Source organism: Sordaria macrospora, chromosome 2, assembly GCF_033870435.1.
Source record: "Sordaria macrospora chromosome 2, complete sequence".
Classification (NCBI taxonomy): domain Eukaryota; kingdom Fungi; phylum Ascomycota; class Sordariomycetes; order Sordariales; family Sordariaceae; genus Sordaria; species Sordaria macrospora.
Genome location: NC_089372.1, coordinates 366932 through 390437, shown reverse-complemented (window position 1 = coordinate 390437; position 23506 = coordinate 366932). Strand labels below are relative to the sequence as shown.

The 23506-nt window shown below is 52.2% G+C and overlaps 4 protein-coding genes across 4 annotated transcripts; 3 read left to right on the top strand and 1 right to left on the bottom strand.

Annotated features, from left to right (window-relative positions):
• Positions 1 to 890: 890 nt before the first annotated feature.
• SMAC4_09468 (uncharacterized protein) lies at positions 891 to 3662 on the top strand. The gene is made up of 2 exons (XM_003349041.2): positions 891 to 1605; positions 1671 to 3662. Exon 2 carries the CDS (start codon positions 1821 to 1823, stop codon positions 3198 to 3200), a length of 1380 nt encoding a protein of 459 aa, XP_003349089.1. The 5' UTR covers positions 891 to 1605; positions 1671 to 1820; the 3' UTR covers positions 3201 to 3662.
• A 2405-nt stretch (positions 3663 to 6067) lies between these two features.
• SMAC4_09469 (uncharacterized protein) lies at positions 6068 to 9006 on the bottom strand (the record flags this gene model as incomplete). Its single annotated transcript, XM_003349042.2, has 3 exons — positions 8647 to 9006; positions 8367 to 8562; positions 6068 to 8304 (listed from the first exon to the last, which is right to left on the bottom strand). Exons 1-3 carry the CDS (start codon positions 8707 to 8709, stop codon positions 6068 to 6070), a joined length of 2496 nt encoding a protein of 831 aa, XP_003349090.1. The 5' UTR covers positions 8710 to 9006.
• A 3410-nt stretch (positions 9007 to 12416) lies between these two features.
• Positions 12417 to 14114, top strand: SMAC4_09470 (uncharacterized protein; the record flags this gene model as incomplete). Its single annotated transcript, XM_003349043.2, has 1 exon — positions 12417 to 14114. One exon carries the CDS (start codon positions 12417 to 12419, stop codon positions 13875 to 13877), a length of 1461 nt encoding a protein of 486 aa, XP_003349091.1. The 3' UTR covers positions 13878 to 14114.
• A 1439-nt stretch (positions 14115 to 15553) lies between these two features.
• SMAC4_09471 (uncharacterized protein) lies at positions 15554 to 18965 on the top strand (the record flags this gene model as incomplete). The annotated part of the gene is made up of 2 exons (XM_003349044.2): positions 15554 to 17699; positions 18251 to 18965. Exons 1-2 carry the CDS (start codon positions 17539 to 17541, stop codon positions 18963 to 18965), a joined length of 876 nt encoding a protein of 291 aa, XP_003349092.1. The 5' UTR covers positions 15554 to 17538.
• Between the last annotated feature and the right edge of the window lie 4541 nt (positions 18966 to 23506).

Genomic DNA, 23506 nt, shown 5'->3' with positions numbered 1-23506 from the left:
GTATGCTAATATCGGCTGGCGTTTAGGGCCTTGTCTCTACCAAGGAATCGGTACATCACTGCGGCCGCCGACCCAGTGACCTAACCGCTTCGGAGCCGGCAAGGTGAATCGGCCCATGTACCCAGCAGTCGATGATGAGGTCTCACGGGTCGCGACAAGGCGACCAACACCTCTCAAGGCAACAACGCCAATGATCTGGGAACACTGGCTGGTTTGGACGTGATACTGCAGACAGACGTCTGTGGCGGCCCATAGGGCTACCAGGACAGGGGCCAGGTACACTGGACACAGCGATCTTCAGACGCTGTACTGTTACTGCAGCTGAACCGGTGTCGGTGGGTTCCATCAACACCAAATTGGCGTCACCGAATCACCGGAGCGACCAACCAGCACACTGTCACCGTGCCATCAAAACCTCCCTCGGCGACCTACTGAAACCCCCGCATTCTTCTGATATCCCTTATGGAAGTTATCACCTCCTTTAAACCATGCGACCGGCGTCATCAAACACATCTGTCTTCAGGGTCACTTAGTTTTCTAGTCAAGCGAACCACAGAGTGATCAGAGCACTTTCATGGACCCTTCGCCGTTCATCTCAGAACCCCTCGACGTCGTCAAACCCTCTCGACGTCGACAAACCCTTGCTGGCATCGGCATAGAGTAGCTTCCAATGTTACCTGGACTCGTTAGGGCTGAAACTCCACATGCTCGGTGACCTTGAAAGGTCTAATCCAATGAGGTGCCCTTGCATGGATTGCCCACATGAAGCTCGGGTGGTTGACCTCTGCCAAGCTGCATTTGTCTCTTAAGCAAGGGACAAAGCGCTGATAGGGCTGGGAGTATTTGCCGCCTATCACAGAAGTATGCCTGCTTGCGAACCACGGATTTGCAAAAGCCGGCTAGTCGACATGCCGCTGCCCGTCTGTTCGCCAAACCCTTCGTCAAAAGCACATGGTAACCGTTTCTTCACCTTAACCACCGGCCAGCCTAATTCCCGGGACACGGTCGAAATCGGAGGTCCGAGTTGGGTCGCCCGTTGCCACGACCCTTGTCCCATCCAACAAAGTATGAGGAAGCTGACAGTCCTTCGAGGCCTAATTAACCCATATTCGTTAGTGTGATACAGCCCCTGCTGAGATGACATGCCCCTCGCTTCCAATCCATGTTTTCTCTTCAAACATTTCTCTTTCTCCGGACAGTTTCCCTTTGCCGTTACACCTCTACGCGTTTGCCATGGCATTCCTCCCAGATGTATACTTGCATGGGGTTCCCTGCCCGTATGCAAAAAGAGGGCTGAGAAAAGCACGACGCCGAACCATATAAGACGCCATGATGGCCCTTCAACTCGAACGTACAAGTCCTCATCTTCGGTGTTCTGTCCGGTTCCTGTCTTGCCAACCTACAGCCAGGATCCTATACGGGTACCAGATACGAGTGGGCTCCCATCCCGTCCTATAGGCCCACGTCATTGCCCCTGTCATTCTACTCGGATTCCTTTACCTCGTCACTACCAGGACATACGGTCTCAGTCCGAATATACCAGTGTGTCGGTTTTGGTGTCTAGGTCTGGAGGTTGGCAGTCTCGCCTTGCACAAAGTACCAAAGGTAGGTGGTCATCAAAACGGGCCCCTTCGGTCAAGTAAAACTGGGATGTTAACCGATGTATCCAGGCTAAGTGGACGTCTTACATGTCTCTGGCACGTCCACGGTAGCGACAGCTGGCCAACCACCGAGTCCGAATCTTACAGTGGGCATAATTGTGTGCTGCGCTTACGTCGGGTAATCCTTCGAAGTGTCTGTCAGAAACAGGCACTGTAGGTATGCCCACCATCAATATCCCCGCCGGCAGTAGCACGCAGTTGGAGCTACGTCCTGCACATCACTATCACCTGCGATCCTTTGCTGTCCATGCATACTTGGGCATTGCTGTCACTCTGGTTATCGTCACCATTTGGCGCTTCAAACCCCGACGGAGATCATCAACAATCAGTTCGGCGAATTACAGGAGCCAGTCGGACGTCAAGGACATCAAGGGATCATTTGGCCCTGCAAAGCCTGTTAGGTCAGAAATCGCAGAAGTATCAAAGCCAGAGTGTGGTCTATACCAAGTGCTTGCCACGCCGCCCTCGGTCAGCTATCCGCCACACTCACTTTCAAGTACATGCACCAAAGGCCCGGGAACGTTTGGAGATCAACAGGCGATGGATGGCCATGACAAAGGTCGACTCAGCGATTCAAGTGATCCCGAATCAGCTTCATCACGTGCTGTCAGCAAGAAGCCCAAGTCCGCCTCGACTTCGAGACATGAGGCATATCTCTGGCCGCAAGCGAATTACTCCGCCTCGATGACATGGAGCTCAACCCCAGATCAGCTTCGGAAACATACACCTTCCCCTAAGACGCCGGCTAGTATCGATGGGACCGCCAACCCAAGTTCAAGAAAGGGGGAAAAGGGATGGGGTAAAGGACGGCTGCATGCACCACATCAGATGGATGGGATTGGTGCATCATCCATGGGGTCATTGAGCTATGACGACCTTCAGACGCAGGATAATCGGTCGCGTGTTCTCTCCCTTGGGGAGCCCAGACTGCACTTTACAAGGCCACCACCTCCACCACCTCCACCACCTCTGACACCGCCATCTCTCGACAAGACGGCGTTCGCCTTACAAGATCGCGGGCCCGCACCTTCTGCGTCAATATCAGCAGGGTCGAGTATAAGCTTCACTCATCAGCCTAATCCCGACTATATCGGTCACACCTCGTCGGCTGATATCCTCAGCTCGAGTCCTGCCGAGGTGACGGCGGTACCGCGGCGAAGATCATACACGAAGAGCGTGCCTATTCGCATACCTACGCCCAGCGGCAACTCGTCTTCATCAAGTGGAATTACCTTCACGCCGCCGTCAGCAGTTTCTTCATCTAGCTGTGCCCCATCATCGCCAGTGCTCCCGCCACCTCCGCCGGTTCCCCAAGGTTACCAGTTTGTTGGAGGACATATGGGACATCGCCCGTCCGTCGCCGATCAACATCACGCGGAAATCAAAGTCTATGCTGAAATTATATCCGTCACGGATGCTGAGGGTGATGGTTGGCGACGACACACCCAAGTGTATGGTGGTGGTGTCTGCCTCGCATGTCTTGCCAATGGAGGCGGGACTTATGGCCCTAATGTGCCTCTCGAGGATCGACGGTATTAGCCTTGTTCAAGGCTCACCGGCGAGCCTATCCCAATGAGGTCGCTTTTAGGTTTGGAGGTAACCAGAGCCTCAGCTGCCATGCACGACAGGTATCCAAGCACAAGACCACACGCCAATATCCAGCGCTCAGTGGGGCAAATCGCTTCCGGATCTCTCCTGCACTTCCCATAGGCTGGGCGAGGTATGGATTGCATACCGGCGGTTAACGACGCTGTTTAGAAACATCCGCATCATTGGTTCTTTCGTTTTCTGCATTACTATCTTGGTGGAGTAGGTCGGCCGGCGATTCGCAGCGCCGGCGTGGGAGTGGTTTCGTTGTTTGTATTAAAGAGGGGCTTAAATGGAGTGGCTAATGATGTTATGACCTCTTTCTTTACCATAACCCTTATCTTCTCTTTGTTTCGAGTCTGTATTGATTTTCCGTTCTAGCTTTCTGTCGTTACTGTTGGCGTCATTATACCCTTCATGCTGTCATTATTCGCATTCCATGATCAGATCTCAACATTTTACCCATTAAACCTTGCTCATCGCGAAAGGACTTATATCTTCCCAAGGGACATCTTCAGTCGTACCGCGTGTTTGTCACATATTTGGTTGTCAATCGCCGATAACGCCTTGGTTTTTCCAGCCCTGCATGCACCCCATTTTCTCCTCGATATCAGTCTCGGATATTACTCCTCATTGCACTATTTAGCTTCACACCTTATGTCCTATCCGAGGTCTCATCCCAAAAGAGGCAGGTACACAACTGAGACAGGAAAGTAATGGAAGGCAGGGCATTCTCCGTGAGCGAGTACAATGTAACCCTGTTGACATGTCAATCAGTTACAGCGCCACGTGGGGTAGGTAAGCCCAGATATTGAACTAGTCAGCCTTATGGAATGTGTATCCATCTTTCCTGGGGTATTTTTGCGCTCATATGATGGGACCCTGCCTGTCACCATTTGGTATTAAAGATCAGAGGCAAGGAGGATGCCAGGTGTTGGATGTTGGGTTCGGGATGGATCACGGATTTGACGCAACGTCAGAACACCTTCTTCTGCCCTTCCCCGCTTTCTATGCCTTGCCATACAGCTATCGGAATGACAAGCGCACTGATAGTTCCTCGGCCGTCTACCCTACCTACCACTGCTACCAACCTCCGAAGGATGTCGGCCTCGAGACCTCGACTGACCCTTGTGACATGGATGTCTTACCCTTCCCCGCATCACTTATCTTTCCAGAAGCTATGCAGATTATGCGGCTTACGGCACACCTTGCGGGAAGTTGAAAGCTTGCGAGACTTGTCAGCCCTATGGATAAAATGAGGCATTCTGGAATTTGGGAGGATCCCGCCAATCTGCAGGAGAGGGGATGACGCAATTGTAAAGGATCACGCTAAGGTACCGAGAAGTGAGAAACTGGAGGAGTATTGAGGATTTCACTCTTCGGCCTAATCATCACGTTCGTCACTTCTCACTTGTAGATACAAGTGCGACTCCAGTGATTGAGACGTCCGTGTGCTCGGATTGAAAAGTCGAACGAGAATGACACTAGGTTGACTTTGTAATGCCCGACGGAAAGTAATTGTAGAAGTGGCACTTTCCTGTTGCTGACCCAACCTAACTCACAAGCTTAAAAGTTCCGACTTCCAGTAAAATGTTCCTTAAGTGGCTCACATGGATTACCAACATAGATCACGCTCATCAGACATGATTTATGCCCACGAAATACAAAAAAGAAAAAACACTGCTCGTTTCAGCGCTTTGGAGATAGTGCACTAACGTCAGAACTGCAGGCGAGTGTTTGAGATGGGACAAACCATTGGAGAGGGATGAAAATGGAACAGTCAAAAAGAAGGGGACAAGATAGGTACCTCTAAGCATAGCGTGCGTTACTATGAAATTTGATGGTTGCCTACGATTGAACTTGAGTAACGTAACTTCTGTAGCCATCACAAGGGGGTCTGTCAAGGCGAATAACATACCGCCTGGCTTGACGACGATGAGAACCACCAAGCAACTGTCGTTAGTGACAACACGCTGCAATACGAAACAATTGTGTACATAGATATAAGAACAACCGGATGCGCCTTTTCTTTTTCGCTATTGGTGCCTACAACCGTTTCTCATCCATAACCGTTGTGGTATCTCCCTTGGTCTATCTCACTACTGGTATGCTTTCCCCCTTTCCTCTCTTCCTCTGTTTTTCGACGCCCGATCCAAGTCCGAGGCCCGGGGCCTCCTCCTTCTCCTCACGCCCCTTCCATTTTGAGCATCATGGTAACACCCACCAATCCAGTTCTCAGCAAAACGTAGAGCAATGTGAACCAAAAGCAAGATCCAACCAGCCACCCAGTCACTCAGCCGACCAAGCTCTAACGGACTGACTACCTCTATGGATAAACTAAGCTAAAATCAGTGGATCAAAGAAGCAAGAAAGTGATGAACCCTCGCCCAAACAAGGGAACCTAAGGCAGCACCCTCCCCAAGTCTCTAATCCCTAAACCAACTCTTAATAGGAGGCAACCTAGGCAAAACTTGTCCATCCTCCAATTCTTCCTCCTCCATCACTCGGGGAAGCATCTCCGCGTATCCGCTTTCGCCTGCTACCCATCTTTTCTGTTGCATTCCGATTCCATACCCGCCTCCTCCATAGCGGGTTGCATAACCGGGTGCATCAAGACCATTGCTGCCTCCATGGCCTCCGTTCCATCCCAGGATTCCATAACCGGGACCTCCGTTCCACATCAAACCGGCAGAGCCACCCGCAACGTCATGCATCGACAGCAGCGTGCATCCCGGTCCTTTTGACACAGAGCTGTGGCCATACTCATCACGACCCCCCTGCCATCCCTGCCACCCAGCCATATTCATCGCGTCCACGTCCTAAACAGCCGCGATTTCTTGGATTCGTTCGGTCCTCTCTGTCCTTCCTTCATTGGCACCATTTCCATCCACCTGGCCAGCACCAGCACCAGCACCAGCACCAGCACCAGCACCAGCAGGTCTACTCCCCCTCCTCGGCAATTCTCCGTCACCGTTTCCACCTCTCAGCGCAGGTAACACGTTCTCCCGCCGTCCGTTACTCCCGCCACCTCCTCCTGGATGGTCGGCATTGCCACCACCACCACCACCACCACCAGCCGGCAAGTCAGTAACGCTCTCATCCTCTTGCTCCATCAACTTGATCATCTCCTCGAGGTTCTCCTCCAGGTTCTCTTGCTCGTCGGGAGGTAAGCATGACATGAGCAAATGTTTGTACTTGTCGATGCGCTCGCCTGTGCCTAGCATGCCGCGGGCTTCGACGTAGTCGTTTTCTGCGGAGCGCTGTTCCTGGAGGATGGAGCGCAGTTCGGCGGCGAGGGAGAGGCGGGTGGTGTAATCGTCTTCTGATTCGTCGTCTTGGTCCTGGTCTGGGACTTCGGTGTCTTGGGAGGATGGGCCTGGTTGTTGTGTTGCAGCTGGTTCGGGGTGTTCGGCTTCTGACTCGGTTTCGTTTTCGTCTTTGGGCGGTTTGTTGTCTGCTGGGGAAGGGGAGAGTTTGGGTTTCTTGTTAGGGCTGGATTTGGAATTTGTAGAGGTGCCGTTCGTAACAGAACCGTTCAGTGCGGCCAGCTCCTGCTTCACGGCCTCCTGCACGGATATGCGGTTCTGGTGCGTCACGAACGCCAACACCTTATGTCGCGCCGTGGCCATCTCCGCGGCCGTCTTGGCGGCTACGTCGTCCGACTCGAGGCGGGAGTTGTAGTCGTCGATGGAGGCGGTGAGGGCTTTGAGCTCTGACTGGGTCTTGTTGAGGATGCGTCGGGCTTCCTTCTCGGCTTCGTCCTTTTCCTTGAACTCGGAATCGTACGAGGCCGTCAGGTCCTTGAGCTTCTGGAGGATCAACGGGGTGCAATTTTGCACGGTAGTGGCTGCCTCGCTGCTGTAGGTCTGCTGCGAGCTCTTCCGGCTCATGGCCATGGGCTCGGAGATGGCGTCGTGGAAGGCATCGTGGCGTTGGGTATCGGGGGCAAAGGGGCTGGAGGATCGTGGTGGGAGGTTGGAGCGTGATTTGCTGACAGAGGCATTGAGCTCCTTTATCAGCTCCTCGGCGCGAATGCCTTGCTTGTTGGGAATGTCGGTGCTGGCGCCCCGGCCGAGGAGAGCCCGAATGCACTTTCGGGCATCGCGCATGGCGGCCAGGTGGACGGCCGTGTTACCCTCGTTGTCCTGGGCATCGAGAAGCTGTTGTGCAAACTCGGGGTGGTGTGTCTCCTGTAGCCTATTGAGAATGATGTCGAGGTAGTACCGCGAGCAGGACTGGCTGTTGACCCGGCCACTCTTCATCACAGCAGCGTGATGTATGACGGTGCATCCTGTCAAGTCCCGGCAATCGATGGTAGAAAACAGCTCCTTCATGACCTGTGGAAACGTCTGCTTCTCGAAGCAGTTGGTAAAGTTCACCGCTCGCATAAACGGCGTCTCTCCTCGTACGTTTTGTGTGTCCAAGCTCGCTCCAAACTTCTTCAACTGCCTGATGACATCGACGTCGCCCATGGCAGAGGCCCAGTGAAGACATGTGTGACGCTCGTTATCGATGGGCCAGTCGGGCTTGAAGTTGGGAGGAGGGTCGGGTCGCACGGCAGGTTGCTCGTTCCTAGAGAGCAGAAAGTAGTCCAGTAGTTCGTCACCGTAGACCGCATGTTGCTGCTCTGTAACGTCCTCTATCAACTCGTCTCGCTTCCGTTTCCTGTGCCCGGTCGAGAAGTGTGAATGGTCGTATCGGTCGTCCTCGGCCATGTAGGAGGCCGAGGCAACGGTTAGATTATCGGGTGTGTCGTCTTCGTGCATGTGGGTATCGCCATCGTTGTAGTCTTGTGCTGCTGGTACGGGAACACCTTTGCGACCTGCTGGTAAGAAGCTGCCAGGCTGAGGGGGGTTGTTGTTGGCGTTCTTTGCCGACTTACTGCCCCATGTGGGAACAGCAGGTTTGGCCTTGGGGGCCTTTGGCTTGCTGGCGTGTCGAGGTGCGGGAGGAGGGCTTTCGTTGCCCGGTGTGAACTCGAATATGGGTTTTATTCGTTCGTAGATGTTGTTGCGGCGAGCGAGGGCCTCTGCTTGTTCGAGGGGGATCCAGGTGCCTGGCGAGAGCATGGTTAGTGACCTAATTTTGATTTTGAAGGGTTGACATGTATGTTCGCACCCTGGTATCTTCCGTATCCTCCTTGAATCTTCTCATGGGTGTCCTTTTGTACCTCGCGCTCCAGGATTCTCGTTCGGGCGGGTTTGTCGAAGCCAGCGGCCTTGAGGATATGTGTGGCGTTGACCCAGTCATCATGGCGACGGCGCATTACATGCTCCTTGAGATCGACGCCAAACTGAAACTCCCATACTGGAATCTGCAACAGCCATCAGCGTGCGGTTAGCAACATGGCGGGCCAAACGAGCAACGAGGAGGAGGGGGAAGTTGGAGAGAGACGTACACCGCTATAGGTTGCGCTGTAGATTCCCGGCTCGGGGTTTCCCCCGACATTTGCCTTGACCATATCTGGTGCTAAGGGATCCGATTGATGCCAATGGGTGGCTGCAGGGCAGGTATCGGCAGCGGTAGGGAGAGGAAGGTGAGCAAAAGGTGAGTGGGCTGATGGACGACCGGGAGGGGGGTTGCCAATTGAATATGACCACCGGGACCGGAGTAGGTATCAATTAGGGAATGCCGTATTTGATGATAGCTTCATTCAGGGTATCAGTATTCTGCCCTGTTTTCGTGGTTGGCTGGAGGGTTGGTGGTGGTAATCGAGGCACGAAAAGGACGCGGTGATTGAGCTAGACTGGGGCGGGCGACGCGGTTGACGCGAATCCAGTTAAAGTGCCTTTTTGCCAAGCCAGCACTCCCGGCTCACGTGATTGTGGCCTGAATCCCACAGGCAAAGCGTCTTCCAGCAAACGAATGCGCTAGCAGCCACTAACAGATTCATTCTGATATTCTATCACAATCTGATAGCGCAACCTTCTGTCTTGCATCAAGCTACCAACAACTGGTCAGGACCGTTCTTTCATGCCCAAACAAGCACCCAAACGCCAACTCCTTGACTAAAACGCTTATCTTGCAAGTGTTTTCACGATTTCCTGGCATGATGTGATGGGCTCCAAATTTTGATCTCAGTTTACGGCGTGGGATCGGATCATCCTTTGCACAGCTTGTAGCAGCCGCCACACCATCATCCACTCATTGCTTGGCCACCCCGAGCACAAACATGTGCAGCATCACAGTCTTTGCTCATTATCGGCAATGCTTTATCACTTTTCTTTTGCTTTCTTTTTTTCCCCGGACTCTCAGCCTGGATACTCCTGCTTCCCTTCTGACAGCATTGCCTCAAATGGCTCCTGCTTCGAGTTCCCGTGATGTCGTGAAAAGATAAAGTTTGGTTCAAACTTTGGCTGACGCACTTTACAGAGCTCGGTGTCCAAGTTTGTGGATGCGCCTTGACCTCCTCATACTTCCTGTAGTCGGTGTCGGAGTCCTCATGCCATATTCGGCTCCGACATGGGGATGTAGCCATGCATTTCGAACACTAGCCTGCCTGGGGAAACCATCAGTAACTTCCCCAGTATTGGTGAGGCGGTGTCCTCGCCGAGCAGAATGAGACGCAAGACGGGTTGCTTTCTTGGATGCTGCCAGTAGAGTCTTGCAGCTTTCTGTTTTTTGTTCCTTGGACTCGGTGGCGGGCAGCTTAATATCCTGGCACGCACGCCCCCTTCCACGATATTCGGAGGTCCGATATTACGTGCATGCCGCCGCTTGAAGGCATTTGGACAGCGTGTTCTCGAGAGAGCCTTGGTTACGGGACCATCGGCCGACCGCAAGTCTGGCCATCACGCATTTTTTTTTTTTTGTATCACGAAAACGCAAGGCAGTGTCGTCGGTGCGGACATGCCTTCGCAGGAGGCTTCGCTTTGCCACGGGGAGGAATCAAGGCCAGGAGATGCTAGATATGGACAACATGGCAGAGCAGATCATCTTGCGTCAAAGAGGACGAAGGAGTATTTATTTCCCACAGACGCGACTACCTGCTTCCACCCCTACCGCTCTCGACCTAACTATTCCTCATCATTTTCCGCAACACACTCTTCCCCCCTCAATATGTTCGTCATCTTTGCCTTTGTGTACGGTTTAGCCCCGATCCTTTGGCTCTTTTTTGTGCTGATCATCACCTACGTTTTGGCTGGCTTCCACTTGACAGACACGAGGAATCAGTATTGGGCCTTATAGGGTACGCTGTGTTGTCTCTTCCTGGTCAAGAACAGCGACAGAAGGAGAGCCTGACGGTCGGACTGCCTTCAACAAAACACTTGGCCACCACCGGGAAAAACAGGGCAGGCTGGGCGATGCAAGATATGGACAAGACATGACAGAGCAGCATACCTATGAACATGATGCATCCGAGGAGAGGGTACATTGTCAGAACCGAAAAAGCTGGCCTCTATTTCTTCCCACCCGTCCACATCTTCTCCTCTCACCATTTCTCCACCCTTTTGCCCTCCTCTAACAGTCTCTTAACAAATGCAACCTTTGTATTGGTGAACATGGAAGATCCATCGACCGTTTTGATTGCTGGACTCACCCTACTCCCTTACTTGGTGCTGATTCTCGCCGTACTCACCTTCCTATATCGTGTCTCGTTACCTCCGCTGGAAACAAGACAAGCAAGACGATGACCTCGACAAGATTGAAAAGTATAATGGTTACCGAAAAAAGGTACGTTCTCTATGTTCTCCCCTTCCTCTTTTTCCTCATTTTCTCTGGTCAATTACTCTAGGGGTCGGGTAGACAGAAAGAAAAAGTGCCCCTCGACAGTTACTAAAGACGTTATAATGATGTAGTCCACACCCCGCCAAGAGACGTCGTCTGGATTAAGATGACGACGTCCACGGCAATACCGCTGCCGCTGCCGCCGACGTTGACGACGAAACGCCCAACGATGGCGAAGCGGTGAAATCCATCACAGTCGGGATGCCTGCCGCCCCCCATGGCCACACATTTAGTTCCACAACCGATACCGATACCGATACCGATATCGATCACGACAAAAAGCCAATTGCACCCCTCCCCACCATCACAAAGAGGGTCCGATTCCTATTCCACACAACCAACGACGGACCTACGCCCACACCGACAAACACGCCTGGCAAAAAGACCATACGCTTCCTCTTTGACAAGGGGGCGAGGGACCTCGACCTAGGTCTTCATAACGGAGTTGGTGGACGGCATACAGCCAGATCGGTGGAAAAGCATGAAGGATAGGATCAAAGCATGTTTTTTCTTGTTGCTTGTTGGACAGAAAAGCTGCCTCCTGCCAGCTTGTTCTTTGGGCATCCTCAATGCCCGTTTTTATCCTCCTTTTGTAGCAAACATCACACATGGTATGAGATAGATAACAACGGATGGCAGCCTATCACACCTGTAACAACATGAAAGGGGATTTCTTTCTTTCGCCCGATTGTTCAGTACGGTTAGAGTTCGTTCGTCCCCCTTTCATCATTTTCATCCAAAAGGCCAGAGATAAATGCGGAGATGACACCCATGCAACGTGCTCGTTGCCCGCCCGGTCGTGAACCGCCGCCTCCTAGGATAATTGTTAGTGCTCAATCACTATAACGTCCCATTCGCTGCTTTTAAATCCGCTGGGACCACACCTTCGTAACAGTGGACGGGTGGATCGTTTCAGCCCTGTTGCAAACATGCCTCCCCACAAGCCTCCAAATCTCACACCTGTGATTGGTCAGTTGGCTAAATCCCCCACGTTTTAGGAAGGGGCACATGTGGACACACGGAGCACGTCGCCCCCCGTTTCCCCGGTTTCCCGCATTTTTGTCTTCCCTTTCACGATTCCACGATCTCACCGAACCCTGATCTTATTCCTGTACAACCACCATCGGTCATTTTGGACACTCAGCTGAGCATAGTGTCTCGCTTGTTTCTGGATATCTGTATTGTTAAATTCGAAAGTGGACGGGCGATCTGTCCTTTCCGTTACAGCGCCCTCGCTCGTTGTTTTCGCCGTTTCCGTCCTTTGCTCGTCGGCGCTCTCTGCCCACCATCGCCGCCGTTACGAACATCACCAACCAAGTCTACACGGAACCGGTACCCGATCCCGATCTCGAATTGGATCGCAGTCTCCAATGCGCCATCGCTCGACAATAAACACCCTACTGTCTCTCCGCGCTCACCACTTCTTACAACTCGACGACCATGCCGCCCGACACGCACTCCTCTCTCCCCCTTCTGGACCCCTCCGCCTCCGCCTCCGCCTCCGATGACCGCGGCCGCCGACGCCCCGCCTCCCCTGGCCACCCCTTCCTCCACGACCCCTCTTCCTCATACGACACCGACCCTGAATTCGACCTCTCAGCAGCCGACCGCCCGCCCTTACCACGCCGAACAACACCCACCTCCCTCCGCTCCCTCACCCCCGTCCCCATCTCTTCCCAAGCCCTAGCTCTCGACTCCCGCCTCCGCTACCGCCTCGCAGCCTTCTTCCTGGTGGTATCTCTGGTAGCATTCACCGTGCAAACGGAACTCGCTTCCATCGTCCAACACGATCTAGGCTGGGATAAGGCTTACTGCATGTTATACCTGACCCACGGCAGCTGGGTCTTCTTATTCCCCTTGCAGCTTGGTGTGCTGAGGTTGATGAAGCGGGATATTGCCTGGCGACAATTTTGGCGCGGGGTGCTTTGGGATGTGCGGGTTGTGGGGGGGATGGTTCAGTATCAGAAGCTGGACGTGCAAACTTCAAGAGGAGGACGGGGACAAAGTGGAAGGGCAGGGGGGAGTCCATGGCGATATCTAGCCTGGACAACAGCGGGAATCACCTGCGCCTTGACCGTCGCCGGGCTAAGTTGGTATCTGGCAGTCAGCATGACCACCCCGTCCGATCTCACTGCCATCTACAACTGCAGCGCCTTCTTCGCATACGCATTTAGTATTCCTTTGCTAAAAGAGAAGCCGCGGATGGGCAAGATCTTGGCTGTAGCCATCGCCATCATCGGCGTTTTGGTGGTTGCATACGGCGACGGCACCGACACTGACACCGACACCGACTCCGACACCGACTCTGGCCCAGGAGGAGAAATCCCCAGCGGCACGCGGTTCCTAGGCAACCTAATCATAGGCGTCGGCTCCGTCCTCTACGGGCTCTACGAAGTCCTCTACAAGCGCTTCGCCTGTCCACCCTCCGGCACGTCCGCTTTTAGGAGCGTAACGTTCGCCAACACCTTCGGTAGCATGATCGGGCTCTTCACCATTTTCGTTCTATGGATCCCTATCCCAATCTTGCACTGGACGGGCATCGAGCCCTTTGAGGTTCCCACGGGCAGAGCGGCGTGGTTATTGTTCTGGAGCATTGTCATGAACATGAGTTTTGCGGGGTCGTTCCTGGTGTTGATTTCCTTGACGAGTCCGGTATTTAGCTCCGTGGCGAGCTTGTTGACGATTTTCATTGTTGCGGTATCGGATTGGTTTGTCACGGGCAAGCCGCTGAGCGGGGCAAGCATGCTGGGTGGGGTGTTTATTATGGTGGCGTTTGGGGTGTTGAGTTGGAGTACTTGGAAGGAAATTGAGGAGGAGGAGGAGGGTAAAAGGAGGAGGGCGGTTGCTGCTGATAGGAGTGAGGAAGACGCGGAGAGTGGCAGTGACAAGGACGAGGATTAGACGGCGTTTTGAAGCTTGTTCGTTGGCATCTTTCTTTGGTGTTTCTTGTTTCCCTATGGGAGGGGTTGCTGTTCTTTTGGATATCACAGAACACAGGGCAACACGATAGAGATGGTCTTGGGTACAGATTCATGTGGCATTTTGGGTTTTGAATAATTAACGGCGTTCCCATTTAGAATGAGATCATGTAGAGGGTTATCATCTGTCGCATTTTGTCAAAATAAAAAGTTGGCCATGCAGACCAGTTCGGAGCTCCAAATTGTACTGGTTTAGCGTGGGGGTGGGTGCCAATCTGTCACAACTTGGGGACTGGCTGCATTTCATTTGACAGCATTGGTCATATCTTCTGTTTGTTGATCACTATTCCTTTTCCTTTTTTATTTATCCCGGTGCACCGCTGTCAACAAGTGGATAGCAACGCCTGTGCCAGTGCCACAGATGATTCCCACGGAAGTTACGGGACACTCCGCTCCGTCTGTGGGGCACTCTTGGTTGCGACTTCCTTCCGAATTTGACCACATCCGAATAGGTGATCTCGGCCTTGGCACGGAGATCGGCTCGGCGTTGCCTCACTATTCCGGCCCGCCAGCCGGTGGCTGAGATAACTTTCGCAGTTCGGTCCAGACACCGCCATCTCTTACTTTTCCGCCTCGCTTTCTAAGGCAACATTACCAAGAGACCGATGTGTTGATCGTAAGGTGTGTTCGTTTAACGGCTGCTGCTTGTGCTGAAAATGCCACTGACCGGGCGACTAAACCTAACAAGCAACAATGTTGGGTGTCGGACCACGTGGGACGGTGGAAGGACACCCTCTTGGACGTACCCATAAAGCCTGGGTTTGTTGTTTAAGCACTTTAAGGAAATCTGTTCTCAACGCCCGTGGCTTATACATATGAGCTCGAAACTATTGGTTGGTTGGTTGGTTGGTTGGTTGGTTGGACACGTTGGCTTCTCGACAATTTCCTGACATGCGGCGGGCATATAAGAAATACCTCTTATTGCATCTACTACCATGGGTTCAAAATACAGACGGATTTGTTGATGACTGACTGCATACGTTCATATCATTTGCAGTGCATATCGATCCAGACAAGTTTTTTGTCTACCACCCTCCAACACATACTAAAAGAAGACTTCCCCCTCTCTTCCTTTTCTTCTTCTCTTCTTCTTATTCCAACCGGTGTCAACCAGCCTCATCCACTCCCGTGTCGTTGTGCACCCAGTATCTCAAATACTGAACACAAAGTCCATAGCCGTGGTCACGATATTCAGCCCTAGCCACAAGACTTCCTGTCCGTACTACGACCACGCAACACACAAATTCAGAATAGTCACCATGACATCACCGTATCCTCCTGGGCATGCGCTTATTCAGCGACTTCCCAATGAGCTCAAGGACCGCATCTGTAACTTTGTGGGGTTTGAGGCTCATCACGATCGGGATCAGGTTCAATCCCGTCCGGACCTGGCCCGCTCCCAGGACGACGCCTAAGTACCTGGACCAAACATTCTCTGATGCCAAACACAAAGCGTACCAACACGGAGGCTTGCAATGATCTCCGAGCACTATCCGTGGTCTCCAAGGATTTCAGGACCTCGGCACAACGTGCCCTGTTCAGAGTTGTGGCCCTTCCAAACCTCGTCTCCTTCTTCTGGCTCCTCCGCACTCTTCGCTTGAAACCAGAGGTGGAATCATATCAATAGTCTTGCCCCAGTTTCGTCACGCGAAATCAATGATGCCTTCCTCCAGGAGCTCCTCCAGCAACCCTGCTGGAGAGATTACCTCCACTTGTTCACTCCCGTTTTCATCAAGGACGAGAAAACGGCAATCACCGACTATCCAGATATCGATGTGCTTGCCCCCGATACCGTTCGAGACCGCTTGATGGTATCTTGGAATCTTCGCTGGACGGCCTTCATTAAGAAAAACATAAACAGTCAGACAATCTGAGGAGTCTTCCAGCCATCCCAGCCTCTCAGCCAGCCCTACTCGTGTGGTGGGATCGACTCGGCAGCTATACCTCTTGGGCAAGCGAAGAATGGGGATCATGGCCCAGAGGGCTTAGCAGCGCAAGTGGAAGTTTGACGTGCCTATGATCATACGGGCACACAAATTCTTCCCTTGGCTTCTGGCTGAAGTCCTCAAAGCCATTATCCAACTACGCCCTCAGCTCCGAGCCTTCCATTTCCTCTTCAGGCTTCAGCAGCAGTCACGCCAGCCCGACCCTTCGCATACCGCCACCGCTTCTTGCCAATCAGCCTGCCCATCTCTCTTGGACAAGGCTTCTTCAAATGCAACCCCGCTCTGGCCACGCTTACAGTTGATTCCCGCACGCTGACCAAGTCTGGACCAGACGGAGATGGCGGAACTCCGCTGCACCTTCATGTAATCCCTGAACCGGGACCGGGGCCGCTGCTCTCCACGCCGCTTTTGCTTCCACCCAAGTACCGCCTGCCCTCCAGCATCACCCACCTCTCTTTGATCGGCCACCCTGGTATCGAAATCCTGCACGACCAAGCGATAAGCTTATACGTACTAGGCCAATGGCTGAACGAAGTCTGCAACCTAGAAAGCCTACAAGCTCGGCCATACCGCCAGCGACTACCAAGCGCAGCGCTGGAACTGGAACACCATTCTCCTGAAGTACCGACACTTCGCTGAAAGAACTCGATTTCGACGGCCGCGGGTCGCTATTCGGCACGAAATTCACTCCGAGCAAGGGAGCTGCTGGGCTCTTGCGGGGAACTTGGTCTCCTCAAGTTCGGCTGGTGATACCCGGGAAGTTGAATACCAGGCACCCAGACAGTGAGCTACCAGACACGGTCCTGGAAGTGAGGAGCGTGATCGTGAGAGGATACCTCTAGGAAGAAGGTGCGGTGCAAGAAGCTGGCGTGTGTGAAAACCAAGAACCCGACACTTGAAATCCCTTTTACAGAGTATTGTAACCGCATTTCCTGCGTACATGGTTACACCGTTACGGTGACGCGTACTGGACGGTCTATGTTCAGTTTGTTTTCACGACTACTTGCACCTTCGTGCCTGCCGTCATAGTATGCCTCTAGGGTTCCTTCTTTGAGCGGCCCCTGCCCGTCGCAAGCTAGAACTCGTTTATTTCGCCTTACTATCTTCTTCTGTAAGAGGAACTCTTCGTCCCTGTGGCAACCACTGTCCATTTTGGCCTTTCCATATCCACTTTTTTTCATAAACAAGCCGAGACTGAGCAAAGATCGCTCGCCATCCTGACCTCAGGTTTTTATGGAAACTACCAACACCTTGCTTACAACACTCACAACTTCCCGCTACACGCAAGAGCACCACGACCAGGCGCTGTAAGCTCGAGCGCACCTTCCCTTTCCTTGTTTGGGTGGTACCTCTAGACGACCGGCTTGTCCTCAGTTCCTCAGTTGGAAATTAGAAGGTAAATTATCACTCACGCCCTCCCAGCTCTCAAAGAAATGACGAGACGCCTGTGTGACCGTCTACAATGTGTACCCATTGTAAGATGATGCATTCATAGGTCCTTCCATTGGCTAAAGGGCTGCGTATTTGCACGATACCTCTGCCTTGACTTAAAGTAAACATTCATCACGTCTCATGCCTACGGGAGGCGGAAGTAGACGTTAAAAATAACAACAACAAAGAAAGTAAACATTCATCGCCATGGCTTCTTCATGGCCCCGCTCCAAGGCGCCCATCCAGCGCCTTCCCTTTGAGCTGAAGGAACAGATTGCCCGGGACCTCTGTGACTTTGATCTCTACGACAAACGCAACTACACCCTGAATCCCCGTGCTGACACCTTCCTCGGCGGACATACCTACCAGTGAAACCCGTTTTCGGCACGGGGCAAGAAGCGACAACTGGGTTTTCAGCCCGTGTATGACAATCTGTGTGCCCTTTCGCTCGTTTCGCGGGACTTGCGCGCGCACTCTTTGCCGTCGTCATCGTTGGGGATCCGATCGAGTACTTCAAACTCCTCCGGACCTTGCTCAAGTCACAAGAGATCAGGGGCTACATACGATGTCTCTTTGCGATCTCGGTACGCAATCCCGACATGGAGAAAGACCGGCGTATGATGGAACGATTCCGTTGGAATTCCTTTGCCAGCATACTCGGCCCCATAGGTATCTTCAGTCATTCCTGTCATGGGCTTCAGAACGGCCGTTACTTCCACGAGCTCCAACATATGATACCGCCAACCAGCGATCCCGTTTCCACATGACAAAACCTGGATATCCCCATCCTCATCGCGGAGGTTCTGCACGCTATTCTTCAGTTCTGCCCATCACCGAGGGCCTTCCATCTGCATTGCAGCCATTGGTCGTCTCCAAAACATGCAGAACCATGGGCATTCTGGTGCCTCAAAGGAAACAGCCGGGCCTACATGAGGTTACTCCAAGACCGCCCTTTGCTCACCATATTTACAATCGACTACCGCACCGAGCTGGGATTTCACAGCCTCATCCCGCCCCAAAATAAGCTTGATAAATGCCCTTCCACCATTGAGCATCTCACACTCATCGGCTCTACCGCTTATTTGGCCGAGCCCATGTTAGACGCCTGTCGCCAAGTCAACATCGACGATCTGCTTCACTGGGTGAGCGTCATCACCACCGGGCTGAAGACGGTCCGATTCTGTAACGGGTTCGAAGTCATCACGACGGGCTCGGAAACCCACAACTTGAACGACCTTCTGCTCAAGTTCAGGGATACCCTGGAGCAGCTCGAGATGAATGGAACTGGCCAACACCTCCCCTGCTTTATTTCTGACATCCTTGGCCATTTTGCCCGCCGTCAACAGGCGCGGTTTGGTTCGGGCACCAGGGACGGTATCCTGTCGTGCTTGTCGGAGATGGCAAAGCTGAGGCATCTCGCCATCCCCATTCATTACCTCCGGGATCGCGCTGATGCTCAAGCCCGCGGTAAACTTGTGTGTACACCCAAGGAAGATCAGCAATTCCTTCGGTTTTTGCAAGAGGATATTGTAACGTTTCCAGAGTCATTGGAGAGGATAGATACCTTGTGGTTGAGTACGACGAACCCCATGACAGATTCAATCCTGTTGTCAGATATCGGAGGATTGACTTAAGGGGTCAAGATCATCACCACACACAAGCGACAAATGGCAGTTAGAACTGGGAAGATGAGGACGAGGCGGAGGAAGCAAGAAGGGCATCGAGCATGCATTGGCAGATAGTAGGAAACTCTTGGACCTGATGGCTGATGCATGCAGGTGGATTTTGTAACATTATTGTCGAACCAACTAGAGGTACATAACTACTTCTAGTGTACCTATAAGAGCTGACACGACGAACTATCGCTTTCTGTCACTGATGGGCGGAAGTGACCAAACCATCTCGCTCATCTACAAATTAAGGGCATAAGCCGCGTAACACCTTACCCGGCGGTTTCATAACGTAAGAACTCTCCATATGCAGACGCAGTCCTGGGTCCCGTCTACTCTGAGTCTGGCTCGGTCTTTACCCTCACTTCTTGTTGCACTTCGCCCACCTCCTTCACCACCTCTTCATCTTCATCATCTTCAACCCCCGCCCTTACCTTATCCATAACCCCATCCATATCCTCCTCTACAACCCGTCGAGCATGAGCGTATATCCTCCGCGCCTCTATGCTTACCACCTCTCTAATCTTGTCCAGGACGAGCGTCTTTGCCTTCGCCTTCAGCTCATCCTCTGTTATCATCTGCCTTTCTGTGTTTGGCTGTACATGTACTCCGGCTCCTTCTCCTTGTCCTGCATGTAGCAGCAGGGCTCTGATCTCTTGTTCCAGTATAATGCGCACGTCGTTCCTTATATCTTGAGGTTCTTGGAGAATTTTTTTACTACCTCTATATCTGCTTGCTTCTTCTTCTTCTTCTTCTTCTTCCTCCTCCTTGACCGGGACTGGGACTGGGATAGTTACCCCTTGTATGTGCCGTAAAGGGGTAGGTGGTGCTTGTGGTGCTGCATGTGGCTGTTGTTGGACTGGCTGTTGCTGTACTGGTATTGGTTCTAGTACCCATATCGGCGACCGTGTCCCCGGTTTGTGATGGATGAGGGTAAATCTCCTCTCTTGGGGGACTGGACTAAATTGCCCTCGAAGTGGCTGATGAGCTGGCTGTCGGACTGACTGCTCCGCCCCCCTCTGCGGTACCCAGGTGGTAATTTCTGCTACTCCAGCAGCTGGAATGGCTGTGTACAACTCTCTGTGGATGCAATCCGGGCAAGGAAAGGGGATCGGAGGCCGGGGACCGGTTCTGTGGTTGTATTGTCGAGGTACGAAAGACACATTGATCAGGCATTCTGGCTCGAATGGACAGACCTCGTTGTAAAGATGTTCCTGCGGGTAGTGGCGGAAGTGACCGCACAGGAAGGTAATGTCTCCATGGAGGTATATGATGCACATGATGGTGATGCTCGCGGCGTAAAGGCTGAGGGCCGCGCTGGGAGATGTGTTGGGTTTTTGTCCTTTAGACGAAGCGTGGGTGTTGTGGTATGAGCATACCTCTACACTACGGGTGGTATCACGGTTATATAATTGGAAACCAAAGCACACACGATGATCTGTAGTAGAAGGGAAAAGTCGTTACATCTTCGAGTACAATCCAGACACGAGAGGTTCATTGTTGTGATCTTCCGTCTAAGGACCCAAGCTCGGTGAATTGAAGCTAAAGACACTGGACTGGCAAATGTCTGCCGGGGCTATTGAGTTCTCCGATGTACTTTCACTGGAGTCTAGAACCGTCCAAATGCCAGGCGACCTGCAAGCTACAAGCCATGCATCGAATGCCTCCACGGACAGCACAGGTGACTTCAAGGATGAACACCAGAGATATTCCACGGAGAAGTTATAGAAACGGGGTCGGTTCGAACTTAAAAGATCAACACTCAACACATGCAGCGAGTCAAGATTGCTGGCATGAAAAACAAAAATGCTCAAAGCACAGCTCTGTCTCGCAACGGTCAAAGAAAACGCTGCGTCTTAAACACATGGTACGAAGACAAGCAAGAACCCATATCCCAGTCCCACGTTATTACCTTCATTCAGCTCGTCGATCCAGCCACCGTCGGGGATATGAGGCTTGCATACACGTGGTGGCCAAAACACATGGTTTCTTTGTTCTGTGTCTTACCTTCCCGATGAGCGGTCACTTTGGAACTATTCTGGAAGCTTGCTCAATCTTTGGGTTGAGACATCGCATGCTTGGCATTCAAAATCTTCCATTGAAGATAACGCAGATGTCCACTTCATAGGAGAATGGCTCAATTGCTTCGAAACGACATGCATTGTTTACCGGAGACCCCGAAGCACTTTGTTTGAACATGGACCTTTCTCCGGCTTGAGTCCCGGACTCCCGGTTCTGCGTGGTAAAACAGTGTCTTTATAAGAACTACGTCGTTGTTTCTCTCTCTCTCAACGCTTTCTTCCATCTGCGTTCCAGTTTCGTTCTCTTCCCTTCCATTCTTCGTTCGGCACCGGGTGCCTTCTTTCTCTTTTACGCAGTCATTTGTTCTTTCCAACTTTCCTTTCCACTCCTTCCCTTCTTCATCAACCCACATTTAACCCCCAACCGCTGGTCGGTTCTTTCCCATTCCCGGATTATCCCTTCATCTCCTTATTAGCCCAAAGAGCACTGTCATCGACCAAACTTGCACGCTAGAATCAACACCATGCAGACATCCAAGACCACCACTAGTATCTGCCGCAATGGAAAGCGCGGAGCTTACGAGAAGCCACCTGGTCCAAAGCCTGCTGGTCCTAGCAAGCCTTAGGGCATTATATCACGTAAGGCCCTGTGAAGATCTTCATTCTCGAGTAGTTCCGCTAACAATATGACATAGTCCTCCAACATTGCACCAACTTTCGTCTTCGAGTTACCTCTATAAGTGACACTCAGTTCCTCGGAGCCTCAACGTGGTTGCGGGCAACCACGTTCATCTAGCAACGAACCTTCTTCCAGATGTGCAGAACACCCGGGAAGCATCATTCATGGACGACAAAGCATATAAACCTGCAATTTAGACATTATAGAGGCCGGTGTGTACTGCATTGTTTTCCCTATCGAAATATGAAAAGCTCTTAGGACATTGAGCATCGTGTTATTGTTTTGTAATATGGAGGGCGAATCACGAGAACGTCCCGCTTGCGTCTAGACTGTTCTCGAGGAGAAAAATCATTGGAAACCATCGCGTCAGTTGGGTTTCGTACCTTATATGTACATCTAGTTGCCCCGCTGAAGCACATACACATCTGCTAAAAACACTCTAATCTGACCCAATTTCGATATCAACACCTGTGACAAGGGCAGTGTTCTGGGCTTGGAACAATAGTTCAATTCAGCTAATAAACTACTTTGGTCTCGAAGGCCTTGTTAATCCTCTCAACCTCTAGGGGAAGGCTGGGCTTCAAGGCCTTCTTATGCCAAAGAGAAACGGTACGTATCCAGTACGTACGGGTCCTTGTCACCTGAGGCTCCAAGGCACCTAGCGATCTGCATACCTGTAGGTCTTTCTCGTATGACACCAGAAGTGTGGCATATGTCCGTATGACACCAGGAGTGTGGCATATGTCCGTGTGACATTACCTTACCCAAAGTCTGGCGCATCCATGATTCCTTCCACGTCTCGCTCCTGGAACCCTATCGCGCTGGCAATCAGGTAGCCCCTGACCCTGACCAGGTCCTGCGAGAGGCAGCCCCAGCAGAGTCAGAAGACTATGAGGTTGAGAAAATACTGGACTCTTTGACAGTCGAAGGCAAGGTTAAGTATCGAATGAAGTGGCGAGGATAGGAAGGAGCCAAGAACTTGACATGGGAACTATGGAAGCACTTCTTCACTGATGAAGCAAAAGACAGAAGTCATCGCCTTCCACGCCAGACATCCTGACAAGTCACGAGACCCCAACGTCCTGACAAACTAATTCCTCCACGAGATCCCACCAGCAGAATGAACACATGTTCGGCTCGAGGTGAGCCTTGAAAAAGGGGAAGCTAGTGTCACACGGACATATGCCACACTCCTGGTATCACACGGACATATGCTACACTCCTGGTGTCATACGAGAAAGACCTACATGTATGCAGATCGCTGGGTGCCTTGGAGCCTCAGGTGACAAGGACCCGTACGTACTAGATAGGTACCGTTTCCCTTTGGGCATAAGAAGGCCTTGAAACCCAGCCTTCCCCTAGAGGTTGAAAGGACCAACAAGCCCTTCGAGACCAAAGTAGTTTATCAGCGGAATTGAACTATTTGTCCCAAGCTCAGAAACCTGCCCTTGTCACAGGTAAGACGGACCATGGTCCCTTCAAGATATCTCAGGTACTTTCCCCAACCGCTGTCCAATTTACCTTACACTAGATAGATGCCTTGTGACCTTGCGGCCAGATTAGGCCGATAGGAAGATTTACGTACCTATCAGAAGGAAGGAAGGCTTTGGCATAAGAAGGCCAGGAAGCCCAGCCTGGATGAAAGGCTTGAAATGATTCAACAAGGCCTTCGAGACCAAAGTAGTTTAATAGCTGAATTGAACTACTGTTCCAAGCCCAGAACATTGCCCTTGTCACACCAAGATTTCCGTCTACGGCGACGCCTCGCTGAGCGTCACTCGGCGTGGCCATGCAACCCCCAGCAT